Genomic DNA, 20,320 nt, shown 5'->3' with positions numbered 1-20,320 from the left:
GGAATCTGTAAGTTTCGTTTCGTTTTGTTTCGTTTCATTTCGTTTCATTTCATTTCATTTCATTTCATTTCATTTCATTTTATTTTATTTTATTTTATTTTTTGGTTTCTAATGCAAAAAAGAATTTGTATTAACTGACAGTGAGGAACTTCGTCACTGTACTGAGTCCTAGCCTTCAGATCCAATCCCATTTATTCAATACATTAAAAGCAGGATTTATGTGAGTAATTCCTATGCCAGGCCACAGAATTTAGGAGGGAAACTTCACCCCTGAACACTGTGTTAAAAGCCCCGTATCTCCTCCCTTAGTTATGTGCTTACAGCTAAACTAAAATTGATTATCTATCTATTGAACTAAATTAATTTTCTACTGTGTTAGCTATGCCTAAAGCTACAGTTCCCTCACACTCCCAGTTCCCTTTCAAGGAATATTAGTACAAGGCAGCCCAGTTTTACAGCAATGTTACACAAAATCTGATTTAGGTATCAGGGGTCAGGATGACCCATTCCACTGAGAAATTATGAAGCTGTATTGTGTCGTACACAGCAGAACACCTTGTAGATTCTTAAGGACTTTCAGTGGTGTGAAAATGCAGGGATGCTCAGGTTTCTAAGGTGAACAGACCCACAGTTGGATGTGCCTTATATCCTCCAGAGGGGTACTGTTAGTTGCCAAAAGCTTTTGTTTGTTTTGAAATTAAATTTTAGGTTCTTGTTTGGTTCTGCTTAGGGTCTTGATGGACTTAGGATCAGCATCTGCTAGTATTGCTTGAAAATGAAAGTTCATTTCTCTGTATGAGGACAGAAAGCAGTTGGGCTCCATATACTTGGAATGTTGGCATATATACATGGTATATACTTGGTATATAAGGCATTTTAATTGTACCCAGAAAATATAATCCTGTTCATTCAAGAATGCTACGTAAGTAGTAGTTTGCAAAAATGTCTACTTTTTCCTCAAAGCTTTTAAAAGTTACAGAAGACTATTTCGAATCTAAGGATCAAGAAAGAAGGCCTCATGCCAAAAGCTGTTTCATTAGAGATTGAGACAATTTCTAAGGTAGAATGAGTAAAATAAATACAGAAGTATATGCAAAAATTATATTACAGGAGTGAAATCTGTTTAGGCATCATCCCATCCAATTGCTGAAATTTAAAATATTTTGCCCAAGATTAGTGAACGTGAAGCTCTCTGAAGAAGCAAGCTACTTGCTAAAACAACTCTCAAATTGCCATATGTATAACCATTAAAATGTTAGGATAGACTTAATTTGTCTTTTCATGCAGTGCACTTTATTTATATGTCTTTTATTAATTTTGCTATGAGTTCAGCTGTGTTCATAAGGAACTGACATTCGCAGACATTCCTGCTTGTAGGTGTAATAATCCCAAAGTAATTCCTTCTTCAGATTTGAAGCAATGAGTACACTAGAAGTAGGGTTGGGTTTTATTCTTTTTTTTTTTTTTTTTTTTTTTTTCCTTTACCAAAGATTCTTTGCAACTACATGTGTTCAATTAAGGGCTGTTAGACAACTTAAACTTCTTAGAAGAATACAAATAAAAGCTGTTAGTGAAGTAAATATCTGTTTAATTTACAAACATCAGTAGCATTACTGATATCAGTCCAAATAAGACAAAGCACACTGCATTACACATGTACATCTAACTTTTTTCTTTTTTTTTGTAAAAAAAGAAATAATAAAATAAAATAAAATTGAAAAAACATCTGCATTTTTACAGGGTACCCTGGGTTTTACTGAGAGAAGAACACAACCCACTATTAATGATTACCAAATCTACATTATAATTTAGCAGCAACATGTTAACATGGGGAACATTAGGGCAGTAAAGTAGTTTTTATTATTTGGGGAAAGTCACAGTTCTTGATCACACAGCCTTCTTTCTTTCTTTCTTTCTTTCTTTCTTTCTTTCTTTCTTTCTTTCAAAAAAAGGTAAAGAGCTTCATGGGAATATTAATTTATAAAGGTCTACTTTCTAATGCCATTTTCTACACTCCATCTTATTTTCTGTAAGTACTGTATATAGGGAAAATTAACTTCTCTACAATTGCCATCTAGTGTAAAGACATCTTCTGTCGTACATTACAGGTTCTTGGAAGGTGTCCTGATTATCTGCGGTACGTGAAAACTGCAGATTGTCATCACTTTCAGATTCAGTGACACCAAGTGGTCAGATTCTAAGGGAGAAAGAAAAAGGAAAGGGGAAAGGGAGGAAAAAGCAGACTGAAAACATTTACCCCAAGACGACATGCTACGTTAGTTCTATTGCAAAAAATCCTGATTTTTAAGTCATTTTCTTAAAAAAAAAATACAAAAATACTGGGACAAATATAAATTAATATATATTAAAGCATTGAAAAACAGTAAAAGGGATGGCCTAAAAGGGTTAAGTACAATGTACTTTGATACAATAAATATTTCTCAATGAAACTGAATACTGTATAGAGTTGTTTTAGAACTCATAGAAACAGGAATCCATATTATTACTAATTTATCCATCAATAATCTATTTTTATCATCCCCCAAACATTTATATTACAAAAAAAATAATACTGGAAAAGGGCAGATAAACACTTTTTGTATGCTTCTTTTGCTAACATGCTGACATAAAAGTATACATCATCAGGAGATTGCAGGATTATAGTATATTCTCGTATCTCCCATTTCCCATCCACTAAATGGGACCCCATCTTCTCAAGATGCTTAATAATACCAAAGATAAAATGTATTTCATACAATTGTTATTTCTGTATAATGTGATTCTTTTCACTCATAATGCATCCTCATCCATAGGTAAGTGATTGGTATGATTTGTCAAGACAAAATATACTGATACGAAAGTGAAAAAAAAAAAAAGCCTCATGTTCTGGCCAACATTTCATCTCTGAGATGTTAAGTTGAAAGTCAATATGTATAGTGTCAGTGTATCTTCAGCATGTTATAAAGAAGAATCCGTGTTAAAAGCAGTTAAGTTTCCCATCACTGTTGCAACGTTACCAGGTCTTTTTATTTTTTTCCTTCAGAGATCCTCTTGGTTATGAGAAGTCTCAGTTCAAGCACTTGAATCTTTTTTCAAATGAAGAAAAAGTCTTTATTCTCATAATAAAAATAAGTCTGTTCTGTAATTTACAATATATTTCAAATATTTCCACTATGAAGCATTAATTAGTCCGACATGGTCAATAAGTATACAACATTTTCAAAAGACAAGTGTGACAGGGACACTTAGGAGGGACAATTTGTACAGCCACACTTCACCACTTTCTCAACCTCATCCACAAATGACGACCCATCAGTGCATTCAAAAGAGTATTTCCGTCTCTTGCTCCTTAGTGGTCCACAGCACTGCCCGGATGAACATCCTCCTTTACATTCTAGTCTCGATACCTTCTTGGTCGTCTGGCACGCAGCATACCCTTGCTGCTTTTGGTAGTAATCTCGGATTCGTTCCCCTCGACAAGAGATTTCTGCAGAAAACAACATTTAAAATAAGAGATACGCTTTTGAGATACAGGTCACAGAAGGGTTGGGATTGCTAAAGAAGATGCTGTGTTTCTAATTGTGGATCGGATTGATATTTTAAAGTTTGACTCAGGCTTCATAATGGGAACTAGTGGTTCTATCAAACATAATTTGATTAATGCTGAGTTTTATTTCCTATACCTCCTATTTTCAGTAAAGTTTATATTATGTATATGTAAACCATAAATACAAAGCTATTACAATGACAAGAAAATTGGAAGCTTAAATCTTTTCCTCTTTTATAAAAATACACATCTTCTGTTCCTACATTGCTAGCAGCTGGTTCTATTTACCATAGGGAAATGTTTCAGAGAGCATGCAATTTAATTTATTAGACCTGGAGTTTAATATTATTCAATCTGTTATTTAATACAAGTTACATTCCACTAACTTCATAAATTACTGAGGTATAAAACCAGCTAAAAATGAGACATCTGTTTAAAGTTCTACAACCATTTTCCTCTCTTCTATTCAGATCTATGTACAATACAAAATAAATGCCATCTGGGGTAAGGGAAAGAGGGAGAGGGAGAGCTTTGATAGACAAAGGAAAAAGAAAAAGGTAGGGGGAAAAGTCATCCTGTTTTCATCCATCTCACCTGCATAATTCGCTGTGATAAATCAGTTGAAGCTGAGAGGTCAAAAGTAGAGTTTGTGATAAAACTAGGAGCAGAATCATTGGATTTGGCTTCTCAGTTGCAGAAGGCAGAAAAACAATAAATACAGAAAGATACAGCAGGTAAAAGGTAGTAGTTAAATATAGTAAAAATGAGTTTCTGAATAAAGGCAAAAAAAAAAGTTTTCACAGAAAAACATTTGATGAAAAATCTTCAAAACGTAAATAAATTCATGGGAAAAGTTTGATTTTTCTCTCACTGAGATAAAGTCTTATGGTCAAAAAAAAAGCAACAAATGTGTGCATTGTGGGGGAAAAAAAAAGTTGGTAATGTTGTTGACTGTTCATGTTTTAATAAAACAAACCTTTTTTTCTAAGACCAGAACAATAACATGATTTTTAAATTATTATTATTTTTACCTTTATCACAGCTGTCCCCCGTGTATCCGCTGCTGCATTCGCAATATGGTTTCCCAAGTCCTGAAAGCCTGCATTTGCCATGTTTACACCTGATGGATTGGCAGGGGTTAAACAGCATTTCGTCTTCATCACAGAGGACTCCCCCATGTCCCTGCAGGCATTTACAACTGTATGAAAATGCATTGATTGGCAAGCAGGTACCATGCACACATCTACAGGGGAAACAAGCCCAAGAGAATAAAAATAAATTATTCATCAAAGTTCAGGCTAAGCAACATTAACTACAAATACTTTGGACTGTACTCAGAAGAAATTGCTTTTTTTTTTTTCTAATGGACTTTTTCAGTGAGATGCAGTGAAGTGGTTTATAAGCTTCTTATAATTGGTACACAAAACAAGCTGCAGTACAGAACTCTGTCTCACCAGAAAACAACCGCTGTAGATGTGTTATGGAAGAATTTTATAGTCCACAGTTATTAAATTCAGCATTTCCTGTCTACCTAAATTTGTAGCATGCTTTCAAGAACATGGCAAGATCAAACCCAAATGTAATCCATTAGAATTAAGTAGAGAAAACGATACTCACCTGAAATTCTGTTATAATTTCTAAAAGCATATTGTCACTCATGAAACATGGGGCTCCCAGCACAAAGGCAGATCAGATACTTCCTAGCTAAAACTTTTCCAAGCAATGGCAATTTCAAAGCTGAACAAGTGTCCCAACCCACCCTCCCCCCCATCAAATGTATTAGTCTGCTTTGAAGACTGCCATTGGCATGGTCATGTAACGTATGAACCAGGTCTTCACTAAAGGCTGGCAGTATTCATCTAGTACTTGTGTCAAAACTCACACTAGATGAAGTTGCATATTATCAGGTCTCACCCAAATGATTTAAACTAGCTACCCTCTCCATTGGGCTGTTGTAAACATTTGTGGCAGGCTCAAATTTGTTGTTAGACAAAAAAGCTGTCAGTTAATCTGCACCTTTTAAGTTCTGATTGTACAGTATGGGAACACACAGCTAGTCTTACTTCTCAGAGAGAGGTGGAGTTTCCCAAATTGTTTCCAATGTTTCTTAGGAAAGATATCTAATTACCTGTTCCTAGGTGTAAGCTGAGGATTAGGGAAACTGATCTTCTGAAAACATCACCAAAGACTTGCAATAATAACACTTCCCTTTGTTCATTTGGTGGCATAAGGTCTATAAATTTCTTCCTAGAAATAATGTCATTTCCTTTAACTGCTGCCTCACACAAGTTTTCTATGTACTGTTTTGTAAGGAGACAGCAAAGATTCCTCTGCAGGAAGGAATGCAATCCTGATACTCAAGCTCATGGTCACTGTAATGTTTCTCTGTACTGTAAGATCCCAAGCCCACAGACTCCTTAGCAGTTTCTGGCAGCCACGTAAATAAGTAAATAAATGAAAAGCTTTGGATGAAAAAAAACAAAAACAAAAACAAAACAAAACAAAAAAAAATCAATCTAAAAAAAAATACTTTGTTTTGGTTTGGAAGATAAAGAAAAAAATATATAAAATGTCATTTCATAGTAAAAGAAGAGTTCTGGTAAGAACATCTCATTTTTAAATTTTTTAGATAACAGTATTTCTGGAAGCTTTTTCCTTTGTACTCTACTCCTTTAATACAGTAAGAATTTTGGTAAAATTGAAAAGAATCCACAAAACATTTTAAGTCAGACAAACTTGAATTAAAAAAGCTATTAAAAACCTGTTTCAATTTATAAATGTCACCAAGTTCCAGTCATCAATGATAGTTACATTACAATTCTCTATCTGTACCCTTTATTGTGTCCAAGCACTTTAGCAAGGTATTAACTAGAAGGAAAAAGAGTATGGGAAGACATTCTCAACACAAGGTATTCAAATGGCGCAACACACAGCCTCCATCTGCATATTGAGTTTGGGATTAAACACTGCAAATATGAAATTTAACTAGTAGTTTAAGCACCTCCAAGTTCCTCATTATGCAAGAGTGTAATTCTCAATGAATTATGTTCCCTAAAAAATTCCAAATTGTACCTGTGGTTGAGTTCTGATATTCCAAGACTCAGATAAGCAACTAAAAACTGAAGGCTTAGACAGCATCATAAAGCAGCTAGCTTTCATTTAGTTTTCCTCATGTGTAGCATTAGATCTGTTCACCACTTACAAAACCAACACTTTCAGGACATCTGATTTATGAAGCTACTCAGGCAACACTGATATCATGTCATACTCTATGGAGGCTGTTTTATATATCAAAGCAATCTGTGTCAGGATCTTTGGTAAAATTCTTCTTGACTTAAAGATGATTAAATCTTAGCTAATGCCAGATCTTTTACTTTTGCTTCCACCTGTTCTTTGAAGAATTTCATTAAAAAAAAATTCATCTTCAGACTGTACTGCAAGGAACATCAAGCTAAGTGCAAACTCTCAGGCACAGTTTCAGCTTATCTAATTTTAGGTACCTATGTCAGGCACTCGTTAGATTTGTAATTGCCATAGGCTCCCCACACACTCATGAAGAAAAACAAGCTTATCCATAAGGTGATTAGACCACTTGAGTTCTAATTTACTCTTCAGAAATGTGTTTCTTCCTTTAGCAACTATCGAGCAAACTTTGGTCACTTTGTTCCTAACTCAAGCAACTTGATTTACGTAAAATAAATCAAAGTCCTAAGCTTTTTATGGTGTGCAAGGATCTCTAAAAGATCTCCTACATTTTCAAAACAGAGATCATAGTAGTAACTTTGTTTCTCAGAAAAAGTGGAACATCATATTGTACTAAGCAGACAAAATACACCTATTCGATAGGCAGGATTTATAGGTGCATCAAGAAATCAAATTCTGCAGAAGCTAAAGAACAGAAACCACCTTCATTCCAAATAAAGAATTGTGGTTTGGCTTTTTCTGCTAAAAGCTCACAGCACTATATACAACTGAAACAAAAACAATACTTGCAAGAGCTAACAAAATACTAATATTGTGCTCACTTAATTGCATCCATGAAAGAAATTCCAAATTGTATGTTTCTGATACTTGCCAAGTTTTGTAATTCACAGCAAGAAGTATTCAGTTTGGGTATAGATGCATATAGTTGTAAGAATCTATATATAATCTAATATATATTATAATATATATATAATCTATATATACTCTAATATATATAATCCAGTCACTAGTGGTGTTCCCCAGGGCTCGCTGCTGGGGCCAGTCCTCTTTAATATCTTTATTGATGATCTGGATGAGTGGATTGTGTGCACCCTCAGTAAGTTTGCAGATGACACCAAGATAGGTGTGTATGTAGATCTGCCCGAGGGTAGGAAGGCTCTGCAGGAGGATCTGGATAGGCTGCACCGATGGGCTGAGGCCAACTGTATGAAGTTCAACAAGGCCAAGTGCCGGATCCTGCACCTGGGGCGCAATAACCCCAAGCAGAGCTACAGGCTGGGAGATGAGTGGTTGGAAAGCTGCCAGGCAGAGAAGGACCTGAGAGTATTGGTAGATAGTCAGCTGAATATGAGCCAGCAGTGTGCTCAGGTGGCCAAGAAGGCCAACAGCATCCTGGCTTGTATAAGAAGCAGCATGGCCAGCAGGTCTAGGGAAGTGATTGTCCCCCTGTACTCAGCTCTGGTGAGGCCACACCTTGAGGACTGTGTTCAGTTTTGGGCCCTCGCTACAAGAAGGACATGGAGGTGCCCAAGAGAGTCCAGAGAAGGGCAACAAAGCTGGTGAGGGGTCTGGAGAACAAGTCTTACAAGGAGCAGCACAGGGAGCTGGGGTTGTTCAGCCTGGAGAAAAGGAGGCTCAGGGACGACCTTATTGCTCTCTACAGGTACATTAAAGGAGGCTGTAGTGAGGTGGGGATTGGTCTATTCTCCCACGTGCCTGGCAACAGGATGAGGGGGAATGGGCTAAAGTTGCACCAGGGGAGTTTTAGGTTGGATATTAGGAAAAACTTCTTTACCGAAAGGGTTGTGAGGCATTGGAAGGGGCTGCCTAGGGAAGTGGTCGATTCACTGTCCCTGGAGGTCTTTAAAAGACGTTTAGATGTTGAGCTTAGTGATATGGTTTAGTGGAGGACTTGTTAGTGTTAGGTCAGAGGTTAGACTAAGTGATCTTGGAGGTCTCTTCCAACCTAGATGATTCTGTGATTCTGTAGTTTTTCAAGGATACTTCAAAGAAATTATCTGGATTCTCTTATTATAGAACTTAATGGTACAGATCCTTATTTTTGACTCCCAAGGTATAAAATAGATGTGATAGACAATGCATTTATATTTTTTAACCTGCTGTGACTTTCTTTCTTTCTTTCTTAAGCAACTGTAAAAGTGAACAGTGTAAGAAAGAAGATTCATAGACAATGAAGTGCTACAATGATATGCCTCAAAATTTCACTGCTATGGCTCTGGGAAGAGTTCAAAACCCAATAGTACTGAAATAGTCCATAACCAATGTAAACAAAGCATGCTAACTAGTGTATAAAGCTTTAAAAGGTCAGACTCTCAACACACACTAAGTCAAAAGATTACTTAAACGTAACTTTATATTGGAGTCAAAATTTGCCTTATTAGAATGTCCTAGCAAACTCAGACACTGGTCCTCAAAAGCCAAAAACTATGTACGCCAGACCACTAAAAAAAGTCCAGGTCAGACTACTTTACCATTGGGAAAAAAGAAAAAAAAAAAAAAAAAAAAAAAAAAAAGGCATTTGCCAAACTGCAGTAAGGACAGTGGGACAGTGGTAAGGGTAGACAGAATGGTATCTTTGTTGTGCATGACCAACACAACCTGAAGTACACTGAACTTCTGAAGTTTCTGATCTTCTTGTGCTGGGAGATCATGAGCCAAGAAATTTTACTTGTCTCTGTAGCAAATCGAAAAGATAAATACACATACATATAAATACTTTCATATCTCTATATAGATACACACACATATATACATGACCCTCTCTATAAACATAGATAAAATGTCCAACATAAATCGTTCTTTTAAGTCTACAAAAATAATTAGCGCACACACACTTAAACAAAAGTTTACCACAAAGGTAGAAATCTATTTTTCAGCCAAAACATGTGGTATTGTGGAAATATGAAACTGTTAGATACATCCATTGTATCAAGTTTTTACTACACTTTAATATTTTTTTTTCATTTGCAAATTCTTTAAAATTATTTTTGTGTTAAGTATCATACCAATAGTTGCACTTGCATTACAATAATTCATTACATAACAAGCCAGTACAGAAGTATGTTAGAGCACAGACTCCAATCATATCCCATGTTAAGGCTTTAGGCAGAACTACACTGTGAGGTGTGTATCTTCTCCCCTAAACAGGGAACTTTTTCATTAAGTTTATGGAAAGAATACACTATAATTTGGATGCTGTTTTCACTTTTACATGTTCAGTATATTTTGTTTCTTGTTGAAAGAAAGTGTGAACTTTTATGAAAAAATATACATAAGAGGATAATTGTATGCATATTACACTATTGTTCTGTTTTGAGGAAGGACATACTTATTTCCGAGACATGGATCATTAGTTTGTTGATCACAGAGGGGTCCAGTCCATCCTCCTTCACACTCACAGGAAAAGCCTGACTGGCTGGTAGCATGGCATGTTCCATGCACACAGACTTTCTTGTGACAAGGCTCACAACCTGGCAGAATTCCCACTTGCAGTGGCACATTTCTGAAGTCCTGGAGTTCACTGTTGATATACAGATTACGGATGCAACCATGGAAACTTGTGCCATTCTGGCCTGGAGACTGGCGTAAAGCTGCAATGTTATTTTTCACAGGCATGCCTAGGAAATGAACAATAGCAAATAATCAATACATTTTTGGTACTGTTTTCTACACCGTTTTCCCTATTTTTTAATACATTAAAATTCTATATACTTATTCCTAATTAATTCTGTGCAGATATTCAGCCTACAACAATGTGCAATGAGCTAGCATTTGGAAAATGTCCTTTGTCAAGCATGCGTGAAAACCAACTCTAAAACTGTAAGTCTTTAGCTCCAACTGGATATAGAAGTTCATACAGGAAGCTCACAACTGTGAAAAGGTTTGGGTACATGACTGTTTTTGACGTAATGCAAGTAAGTCTAAGACAGTACATAGTGTCTGAATCTTGAAAAAAAACAAAATTGTAAAAATTTAGCATTTTACAAAAATTATGCACCAACTGCTAAGATGCTCAAATCCAGAAGAATTTAGTAGGGCCAGGTCATCAATTTGGAGCTGGCATACACATTTCGAATGTGAAATTTTGCTAGTTAATATGCTTTAAAAGAAAAGCTCAAGTGGGCGAGGTTTCATTACTTTCAAAAATACTTCTGTTCATCGTGCCCTGAAAGAAGATTAATAAAAAAGCCACTCATAGTTTGTTATTATCATTGCAATCAAAGATAGACAATAATAACAATAATTCAATATAAAAATACTTATTTGTAGATATTTCTAGGTAGTGCAAATGATCATTATTTTCAGAATATTTCCTTTGTTGTAGTCTATAATTGTAAGAGATGGAACTGGAGCAAGAGTCACACATATGTAATTTAGTTATCATTCCTTTGGGTTACTTTAATAATTTATGACAATTCAGACAAACACTACTCTTAAACATTTTTTCCTTCTAAAAATAAAGGTTTTTCTCCTATTATTCTGCCTTTCTATTTTTTTAAACTTATTGCCAACATTTTGCCCTATATTAATTAGTCCTTAAGACATTAAATTCAAATAATTAATGCACAAATCTTCAGTGCCTCCTGAGACTAATAAGTAAAGGAAATAAGAAGAGATTGGACTGTGAACTTAGGCACATGGTCTGAACTTTTGGGTAGACCTGTGCGGTGTCAAGAGTTGGACTTGATGATCCTTAAGGGTCCCTTCCAACTCAGGATATTCTATGATTCTATGATTCTATGAAATCAAAGTGTATTGAGCACTAAAAAAAATTTGGTTACCTGAAAACAAATATGTTTGTTAGCTGCAGATGTGAATTCATAGGCAAAATTAACAGTTTAAATTCTGGTACTTAGTAAGATAACAACCAGAGAAAGATCTAATGTTCTGCATTGTTGCTCATTAACCCTGTAAACTTCTAATGTTTTATAAAGTTACTCAGAATGAACAGTTAAGAGTACTGTGGAATGGCTGTGCAACTGAATGAAGGAGACCTGCCTTTCATTTACATGTTATTATAATTTCATTGGGCTATTCTACAGTTATTATAGGAATTAATAATATTCTATCTATACTGCTTAAGGCTTAATCTTCTCTGATCTTATCACCTAAGTAAAACAGGCTTAGGACAATTATATTAAAGGACTCAGACTGCAAACAATCATTAATATCCATTTCCTCAAAACTATTTGCTGTATTTCCAAAATTCAGAGTTAAGGCAAAGTCATCATGGACTCTTAACCCCAAAGTTTACCTTGAAAGTAACGCTCAGCAAACATTTAGGCATATGACTTGAGGCACCTAATAGGCGAATAGGTACACTGAATTTATCCATTGCAAACTAAGTACATTAACGCAATGCTAAACTAGATATATTCAAGTATCAGGAATTTTAGATATGACTTCTGGGAAGCATATAAGAATATATCACACAATATAATATGAGGTATATGACATACGTTTCAGAGAATTTTTTTCCTATGTTCTCTAATGCAGAAGACACTTTGAAACATATATGCAAGCTTTTAGCCTGTACAGTTTATACTTCTAGCAAGTTAGCAAGTGTTAGAAGACCAAAATGTGTGCAAATGATTCTCCTTTTCTTTAGAAATATTTCTTTGACAATTTTTAGACAAAAGTTCTTTATCGTTTGGGAAAGAACTGACATTGAAATGATGCAGACATATTTCAGCTGTATTATCTGAAAGGTAAAAAAGCAGCTTTGGCATTGCCCCTCCTTTCCACCCTCCTTTATGCTTTTGGTCACAGAACCTTCTACAGGTAAATTACCAAATCTACTGCCCAAGGAGGCAGATAGTAAGGGCTCTATTAAGTAACAGGTATACAATAATACTGTCAAAATAAAGGACACACAGAAGGATACAGAGAAGGCAGAATTACTGAACGCCTTCTTTGCTTCAATCTTCATTGCAAAGACCAGCCCTCAGGAATCTCTGACCTTAGAGACAAGGGAGGAAGTCTGGAGAAAGGAGACCTTTTTCTAGGTCAATGAGGATCAGGTCAGAGATCTCTTAGGCAAATTTGACACTCACAAATCCATGGGCCCAGATGGGAATGCATCCACAAGTGCTGAGGGAGCTCACAGATGTTATTGCTAGGCCGCTCTCCATCACCTTTGAAAGGTTGTGGATAACAGAAGAGGTGCCTGAGTACTAGAAGAAAACCCCTGTCACTCCAGTCTTCAAAAAGGGCAAGAAGGAGGACCCAGGAAACTACAAACCAGTCAGCCTCACCTCCATCCCTGGAAAGGTGATGGAGTCACTCATCCTGATGGTCATCTCCAAGCATGTGAAGGATAAAAAAGAATAGCCAGCATGGGTTCACCAAGGGGGCATCATGCTTGACAAAACTGATAGCCTTCTATGATGGAATGACTAGCTGGGTGTATGGGGGGAGAGCAGTGGATATTGTCTACCTTCGTTTCAATAAGGCTTTTGACATATAATATCCTCATAGGCAAGCTCGGGAAGTGTGGGATGGATGAATGGACAGTGAGTTGGATTGATAATTGTCTGGATGGCAGAGCTCAGAAGGTTGTGATCAGTGGCACTGAGTTTACTCGAAGGCCTGTAGCTAGCAGTGTCCCGCAGGTGTCCGTACTCGGTCTAGTCCTGTTCAACTTACTCATCACTGACCTGAACAATGGAACAGATTGCACCCTCAGCAAGTCTGTGGATGACACAAAGCTGGAAAGAGTGGCTTATACGCGAGAGGACTGTGCTGCCATTCAGAGAGACCTCAACAACTGGAGTTCTGGGCCATGAGGAACCTCATGAAGTTCAACAAAAGCAAATGCAGGGTCCCGCACCTAGGGAGGAATAACCCCATGAACCAGTACAGGTTGGGAGCTGACCTGCTGGAAAGCAGCCCTGCAGAGAAGGACCTGGGAGTCCTGGTGGACAGCAGGTTAACCATGAGCCAGCGTTGTGACCTTGTGGCCAAGAGGACCAGTGGTATCCATGAGTGATTAGGAAGAGTATTGCCAGCAGGTTGAGGGAAGTGATCCTGCACCTCTACTCAGCCTGGTGAGGTCTCACCTGGAGTATTGTGTCCAGTTCTGGGCTCCCCAGTATAAGAGGGACATGGAGCTACTGGAGCAAGTCTGGCAGAGGGCTACCTCTGATTATGGCACTGGAGCATGTGTCATATGAGGAGAGGCTGAGGGAGCTGGGCCTGTTTAGCTTGGAGAAGAAAAGACTGAGAGGGAAGCTTATCAATGTATTCAAATATCTGTAGTGCGGTTGTCAAGATAATGAGGCTGGACTCTTTTCAGTGGTGCTCAGTGACAGGACAAGAGGCAACAGGCACAAACTGAAACACAAGAAGATCCATCTGAATATGAGAAGACATTTCTTTACTGTAAGGGTGACAAAACACTGGAAAAGGTTTCCCAGAGAGGTTGTGGAGTCTCCATTCTTTGGAGATATTCAAAACCTGCCTGGATGCTATCCTGTGCAACACGCACTAGGTGACCCTACTTGGCAGGGGGGTTGGACCAGATGATCTCCAGAGGTCCCTTCCAACCTCAACCTTTCTGTGTGATTCTGTGAAACTAAGCATCTCATTAAGAAGCTGTTAGAGCAGAGCAGCTGCAAATGAAAAGCAGCTGATGCCTTACCTGTGTCAGAAATAGCAACTTCTGTGAAACAAGATGTCACTCTCAACTAGTAAAATATGCTCTAATTTCTGAAAGTAGAATATGAATTATCAGTGAAGCCTGATGAAGAGAGAAGAAAGTTTCTTCCGTTAGACTTCTTACCGAAAGCCATAGGCTTTCAGTAAGATTTATTGTGATCTATTATAGAAAGACTGAAAAATATCTAGTGTGTGGTCTGACCTCAAAAGAGAGCCACAGAGTTGGAAAAAATGTCACACAAACAAAGGTAAAAATTGATTACCCTCCTTTCTGTAAAAAATAGATTAAATTACCCCCTTCCTAACCAACCAAAATAATCGTGACCCAAGAATAGCTTTGTCAGAAGACAGAAAGAAAGAGAGAGAGAGAGAGACAGAGAGAGAGAGAGAGAGAGAGAGAACCATACAAGGACTTGCTGTCAAGTCTGAATTTCATTCATCCTGCCAGCTGAGGTGATGCTTACCAGAAATGCCATTTTAACAGAAAGGTGATAAGAGTAAGTGTAAGCTACATGATGATATAGGTGTCAAACTAAGACTTTGGCAAAGATAAGAATACTGCATAAAATTCTAGTGAGAATTTGAGTTCTTAACTGAAGGAAATGTGTGATCAAATTCTTTAAAAATTCTACATAGATTTGGGTACAAAAAAAAAATAATGAATGAATCTCAAAAAGATGAGTAACATAAAAATGCAAGAGTGAAACTTAACAACTTAACCATTTGGAAAACTTTAAGAAGATAAATATGAAAACATAAGGAACATAAAAGCTTTGTTTTTTTTCTTCATCTTGTAATAACACACTTCTAATAGTGGTTTTCATTCTGTTTTAGACCAACATTTTCTACAATAGCTGAAAGTATTTTTCTGCTTGGAGCCTGAATGTGAAGAACAGAAATAGAGGGAATGCAGGACATCTCTAAAGCATATGCTTCATGATGAAGAAAACTTCTGCTCTTAGGAATCAGACCACAGTAGGAAATGATCATTTCTGAAAATAATTTCTTTTGATGCAGATTAATGTGATTCTTCTAATGGAGACACAGACCTGCAAGGTGAAGATGCAAGGAAGAGAACCATATGTCAGAAATCAACAAGTAAGTGTTACTACTAAATGTTTGTACTTGGCATTTCATTAAAAGTTGCCTACAACAGACAGGGAAATCATTCTGTACTAATCTTAATTTTCAAGAAGTTGTAAAATTGGTCTTAGCAGTCATTAAACAACAAATGGATGTTGACAATAAAGTAAGGAAGCACATAGTGTCTTCTGAGAATATAGGACCATCTCTCCTTCTAAAAAATGTGACACAGAACACTGTGTAAATAACACTACAGAAATAATTCAAGTGGAAAAATAGATACACTTCCACAACACAATCCTCCTTTGAAGATGTGTGATACAAGGCAATTTTAAAGGCAAAACATATATTTCATTACACCAATTATTTTCTTTGCTGGTATGAGGAGCAATGAGTAATATTGAATTTTATCTTGTACTTCTTTTCATCTTAGACAGAAGGAGGCAATGACCAAATCCAAAAAGATGTGACAAAAAACCTGAAGTATTTCAAAGAAACAGCGGTGATTTTTAGAGACAAAACTCATCCTTCATCACTTGCGACTGAGGCACTTGTTTCTCTGTTTTTATAGGAGAAACAGACTATTCTTGATCAGAATGAAAGTTTGTCTGTTTGTCTTTCCCATTACAAATAAATCTAAGAAGCTGCCTTGAGGTCTTCTGTATTTAGAATAATTGGAATATTTAGAAAGAAGATAAATTTGACAGAGAAAATAGGTGACTGATGAGCATATTATTGGTATCATAACCTTTTTTTTTTGCAGAGTGAACACGCTCAAGTCAAAAAAATTTAGACACAAAAGAGTTCTTAAGAATTGGACAACAATAAAATGATTAAGACAAAGAAAGTATGTATTCTTCTTACAGAAAGAACAGATCAGAAGGAGACTCCTTTGATGTCTCCCGTAAGAGTGTGAGGTTAAACTAAGTAGAAGTTGAAGACTGGTAGAAGATTTACACTATTTAACAACTATGCTGAAGCTCTGATCATTAAGAATGACACCTGCTACCCAGGATGGTGAGAAGGCACAAAATGGTGGCTGAAGTTTTTGACTCAACCTAGGTTATGCAGGCCCATCAAAAATTCAGAAAAAACTGCTGTTTAAAAATGTGCTTGAATCCATAGTTCTATACAGTAAATCGCAGAAAATAATCAGTAATGTTCTGTGTTTATCTATAACATAATATCAGTTTTACTGAAAGAATGATTTCTTCTCAAACCAAACCAAAAATCTCCCCAAACAACCTTGCCACAAAGTATGGCAACTTTCCAGTCCCTTCCCTTCTTACCAAACCAAATAACCACTAATTCTTATCAGCCCTAAGAAATAAGATCTGAAGACAGAAATTATACTTCAAGACTTTATACTTTGCTATCATTTCCTGCAGATACCTGTACAGTGAAATAGAAATGCAAAACATGACCAAAACAGAATGCTACTATTCTACACTTTCTGAATAGGCGTTACTGAATCTTCGGATAGCTAAATGATGTGCATTTCTTCATTACAATAAAAATGTTCATTACAATGAGCAGTAGAAAATCACAGAATTTTGCAGTTGGCATCACATATCCATACTGATTAAATAGCAACATATACAGTTTATGGGGACATGCTTTATTTTTCAACTAAATTTAAAGTATAAGGGCATTTATTTTTAGAGTACTAGCCAATCTTCCACTACTATTTGTTAAAATTGAAACTATTTAGATCAACTGCTCAAAATTCATTTTAAGATGTTACCTCAATGAATAAGTCTCTTACTATGTAGTTATTAATGTATATTACCAGACTAAATTAGCTGATTCTCTTACCTCCTACATACAGCGGAGAGTCAAAATTTAGAGTGGACTGCTTGGACAAATTGGTAATTATCTTGGGGCTTCCTCCATCAACAGACAAAGACAGAATCTGATCCATGGCTAGCAGCTCCACAATGTGGAAATTTCCATCATTAATAGTTTCCACACTGAAAAATAAATAATATACATTTAATTCTGGTTAGAACCATTCTGATTTTCTTTCACTTTAATTGTTAATACAACTTCAGAACAAAACTTCTCCAGGAGTACAGTTTCTGGAAAACTAGATTGTACTAGGACACACAGGCATGCATAAGAGCCAATACAATGTTATACTCCTTCAATATCACTCTATTAGTAATATGTATTGTAGTTATTAATAGCCACTTTTCATTGTCATTCCTGTCCTCATCAAATCATGAACTGTGAAAATACAGATGATATTCTAAACATGAGTTGAAATACATTTACTAGGCAGAAAGCCAAACACAAAAACAGTTTGTATTTCCTATACAACAATGTGATTTTTCAATATATGTGTGTGTGTATCCTACATGTTGCAAGGTAGTGAGTTTACATATTCTGCTCTGAGTTGACTCCAGCAATATATAAACCTATAGTTTAATGGAATATGGAACAACATCTAACTTTAGGCCTGCCAGAGAAAATCACAGCATTGGTCTGGGCAGCTCTACCGATGCTAGCAATAAGATAATTTGTAGTGTTTATTAGGCCTGGTTATTTCTGTGTTCAGTTTCTGGCTTGTACTGTGAATGTCGTGGTGTTTTTGTTGTTGCTGTTGTTTTGCCTATGTATACCATTTCCTTCTGCTTACTAACAAGATACGAACCCACTATCAGGAGAATGCCTGAAATGTTTCATACAGAGAAGGCTTTCTTCAAGCGTGGTACTTATGCTGTGCAAGGACAAGCCTACACATTAATGTTACTAAGTACAAGAAATGTCTGTCTGTACTTATCAGCTTCAATAGTACAGCAAATATTTAAGTGCAGGGTAGCTACTCTGCACTTGAGCACAGTTTAGGTACATCAGAGAAGTAAGTCTCTGAATTGAGTAGTTCCAGGTCTTAATACATCATAATACTTGTTTTACTTCTAGCCCATTTTTAACTGAAGAGTTAAGAGCTGAATGTATGACTGTATGGAAGTTATGACAATGAGCTGTAGCCCAGAGACCAGACATAGCCATTCGCATGGCAGCATCAGATAGAATGCCATCAGATAGGTTAGCTTAAGCCTTTGAAATGTAAATTAAATGAACCAATTGCATGATGTTAGGCTGAGATGGACAATCATACAGACAGTGAGCTCTTCTTATTACAAAATCAGTATAGAGGAAAAGGATTATCTTGCTAAATCTCTAGGAAAAAATCAAACAAATTACCTTATAACATCTTTAATGATGTTTTAATTAACCTAACTGCTTTTGCCCTGCAACAGATCAGATGCACTCTGATCTGAGTCGTTTACAGCTGTGATACATTAAGCTGCTTCTTAGCTATTTATTACTAACTTCAGCTATGTAGACAAGCCCAGATGCATATGGATATAAGATCTGCACAGCAGCATGCATGTTTTAGGTAAGCTGAGCTCTACATGAAAGGACAAACGCACAATGAAGACACTGGCAGAATAAGCAGTTTTTGAGAATGGGCAGGAGGGCAGACCGCCTGAGAGTTTCAATGTGGGGAAGAAAAAGGTGGAGTTTATCATTCCTAAAGAGTATGGTCTATTCAAATCATTAGAGGTTGCTTGCTGTGGTCGAGCAATAAGAAAAGTGCCAGGATAAATTTAACACATTTCAATGAATCCAGTTAAAAAATAAAAAAATTGTTACAAGAATTAAAATTGGATATGACTTTTTGGCTCAAGTAAACAAGAAGCCCAGATATAATGTTCTTATTCCAAGGCAACTTATGTTAGTTTACAACTTAGCAACCTTTCACACTACAGTATTTAAAAGGATGATAGCAACACAGAACATGTGTTTTTATAGAAAGAGGTCATTATTCCAGGGAAGTATAAAACATAATGTGTAAAGAGCATGTGTTTATTAAAAGCTTCTAGTTTTTAACTGTTTCACTGGTAAAATTTACTGCAGAAAGAGGAACTCTCCTAGCTAAGAGTGGTTTAAATTAAAGGGGAAATAAACACAAAGCGTATCTGTGCAATATTTCCTGCCAATGCACTTACATTACTTTTAGCCCATTTCCCATTGGAGAATTAAGAGCTGAATGCATAGATCCTAATGAAAAGCTGTAAAAAAAAACTGATTTAAAGCTTCTGGAACTCTGTAGAAGAATAATGATTTGTGAAGAAATATTCCCATATTTCCAATAAATATATGATGAAAACTGCTTTACAAAATGAATAGGTTTATATATATATATATATATATATATATTTATATATATATATAAAACAAACAAACAAAAACATTTATAATTTAAAAATGGATGTCCAGACCAAACAAAACCCAAGTGGATCAACTTTTCCAAATTAACCATATTCAATGAATTCATGTTCATTATTGATCTAGGCACTGCCATCATCTTACCTTGTTACTCATATTTACTTACGACTGTTTTGGGGATGATGGCTCTTTCTGCAGATTGGTAAAAGCAGTTCTCATTCACTCTACAAAGCTAGACTTCTGTTACTGTTCATTCTCCATATTTATCATGATTAAATCATCTGTTTGCAACTTTGTTTTATTGCTACTACAAGCACATCTGCAGGCTTTACAGCTCCCGCTTGACTCCTTCTTAATGCACCATTTCTTGACTGCCATTTATGTAATAAAACTTTATTTTAACTTGGTTTAATCTCTCTAGTCTTAGTTGTTGTTTGTTTTTGACATCTGTTTCAGGCATCTCGTCTTTGCTTAGTGAAGTACGGATTGCCTTATTCTTTTCTGCAATTTTAAATTTCTGTTAAATACTTAGATTCTCTGCAAAGTCAAATCCTATTTTTAATATATGACAAT

General features: G+C 36.1%; 1 protein-coding gene across 6 annotated transcripts in view; it reads right to left on the bottom strand.

Moving 5' to 3' along the window:
• Positions 1-1,571: 1,571 nt before the first annotated feature.
• Positions 1,572-20,320, bottom strand: part of SLIT2 (slit guidance ligand 2) — a 257,772-nt gene continuing 239,023 nt past the window's right edge. For 2 of the 6 annotated variants that reach the window (XM_084518847.1, XM_084518848.1), the window contains 5 exons: positions 17,327-17,481; positions 10,101-10,389; positions 4,579-4,790; positions 4,142-4,230; positions 3,267-3,487 (listed from right to left, as the gene is read on the bottom strand). In XM_084518847.1, the coding sequence (XP_084374973.1) occupies positions 3,395-3,487; positions 4,142-4,230; positions 4,579-4,790; positions 10,101-10,389; positions 17,327-17,481 (838 nt within the window). In that variant the 3' untranslated portion in view covers positions 3,267-3,394. Of the gene's footprint in view, positions 3,488-4,141; positions 4,231-4,578; positions 4,791-10,100; positions 10,390-17,326; positions 17,482-20,320 lie in introns of all 6 variants that reach the window. The other 4 variants (XM_084518845.1, XM_084518846.1, XM_084518849.1 and 1 more) reach the window with 3 other exon arrangements.

This window comes from Aythya ferina (genome assembly GCF_964211825.1).
Source record: "Aythya ferina genome assembly, chromosome: 4".
NCBI classification, from domain to species: domain Eukaryota; kingdom Metazoa; phylum Chordata; class Aves; order Anseriformes; family Anatidae; genus Aythya; species Aythya ferina.
The sequence above is the reverse complement of the archived record's forward strand: the minus strand, read 5'-3'. Positions and strand labels throughout refer to the sequence as shown.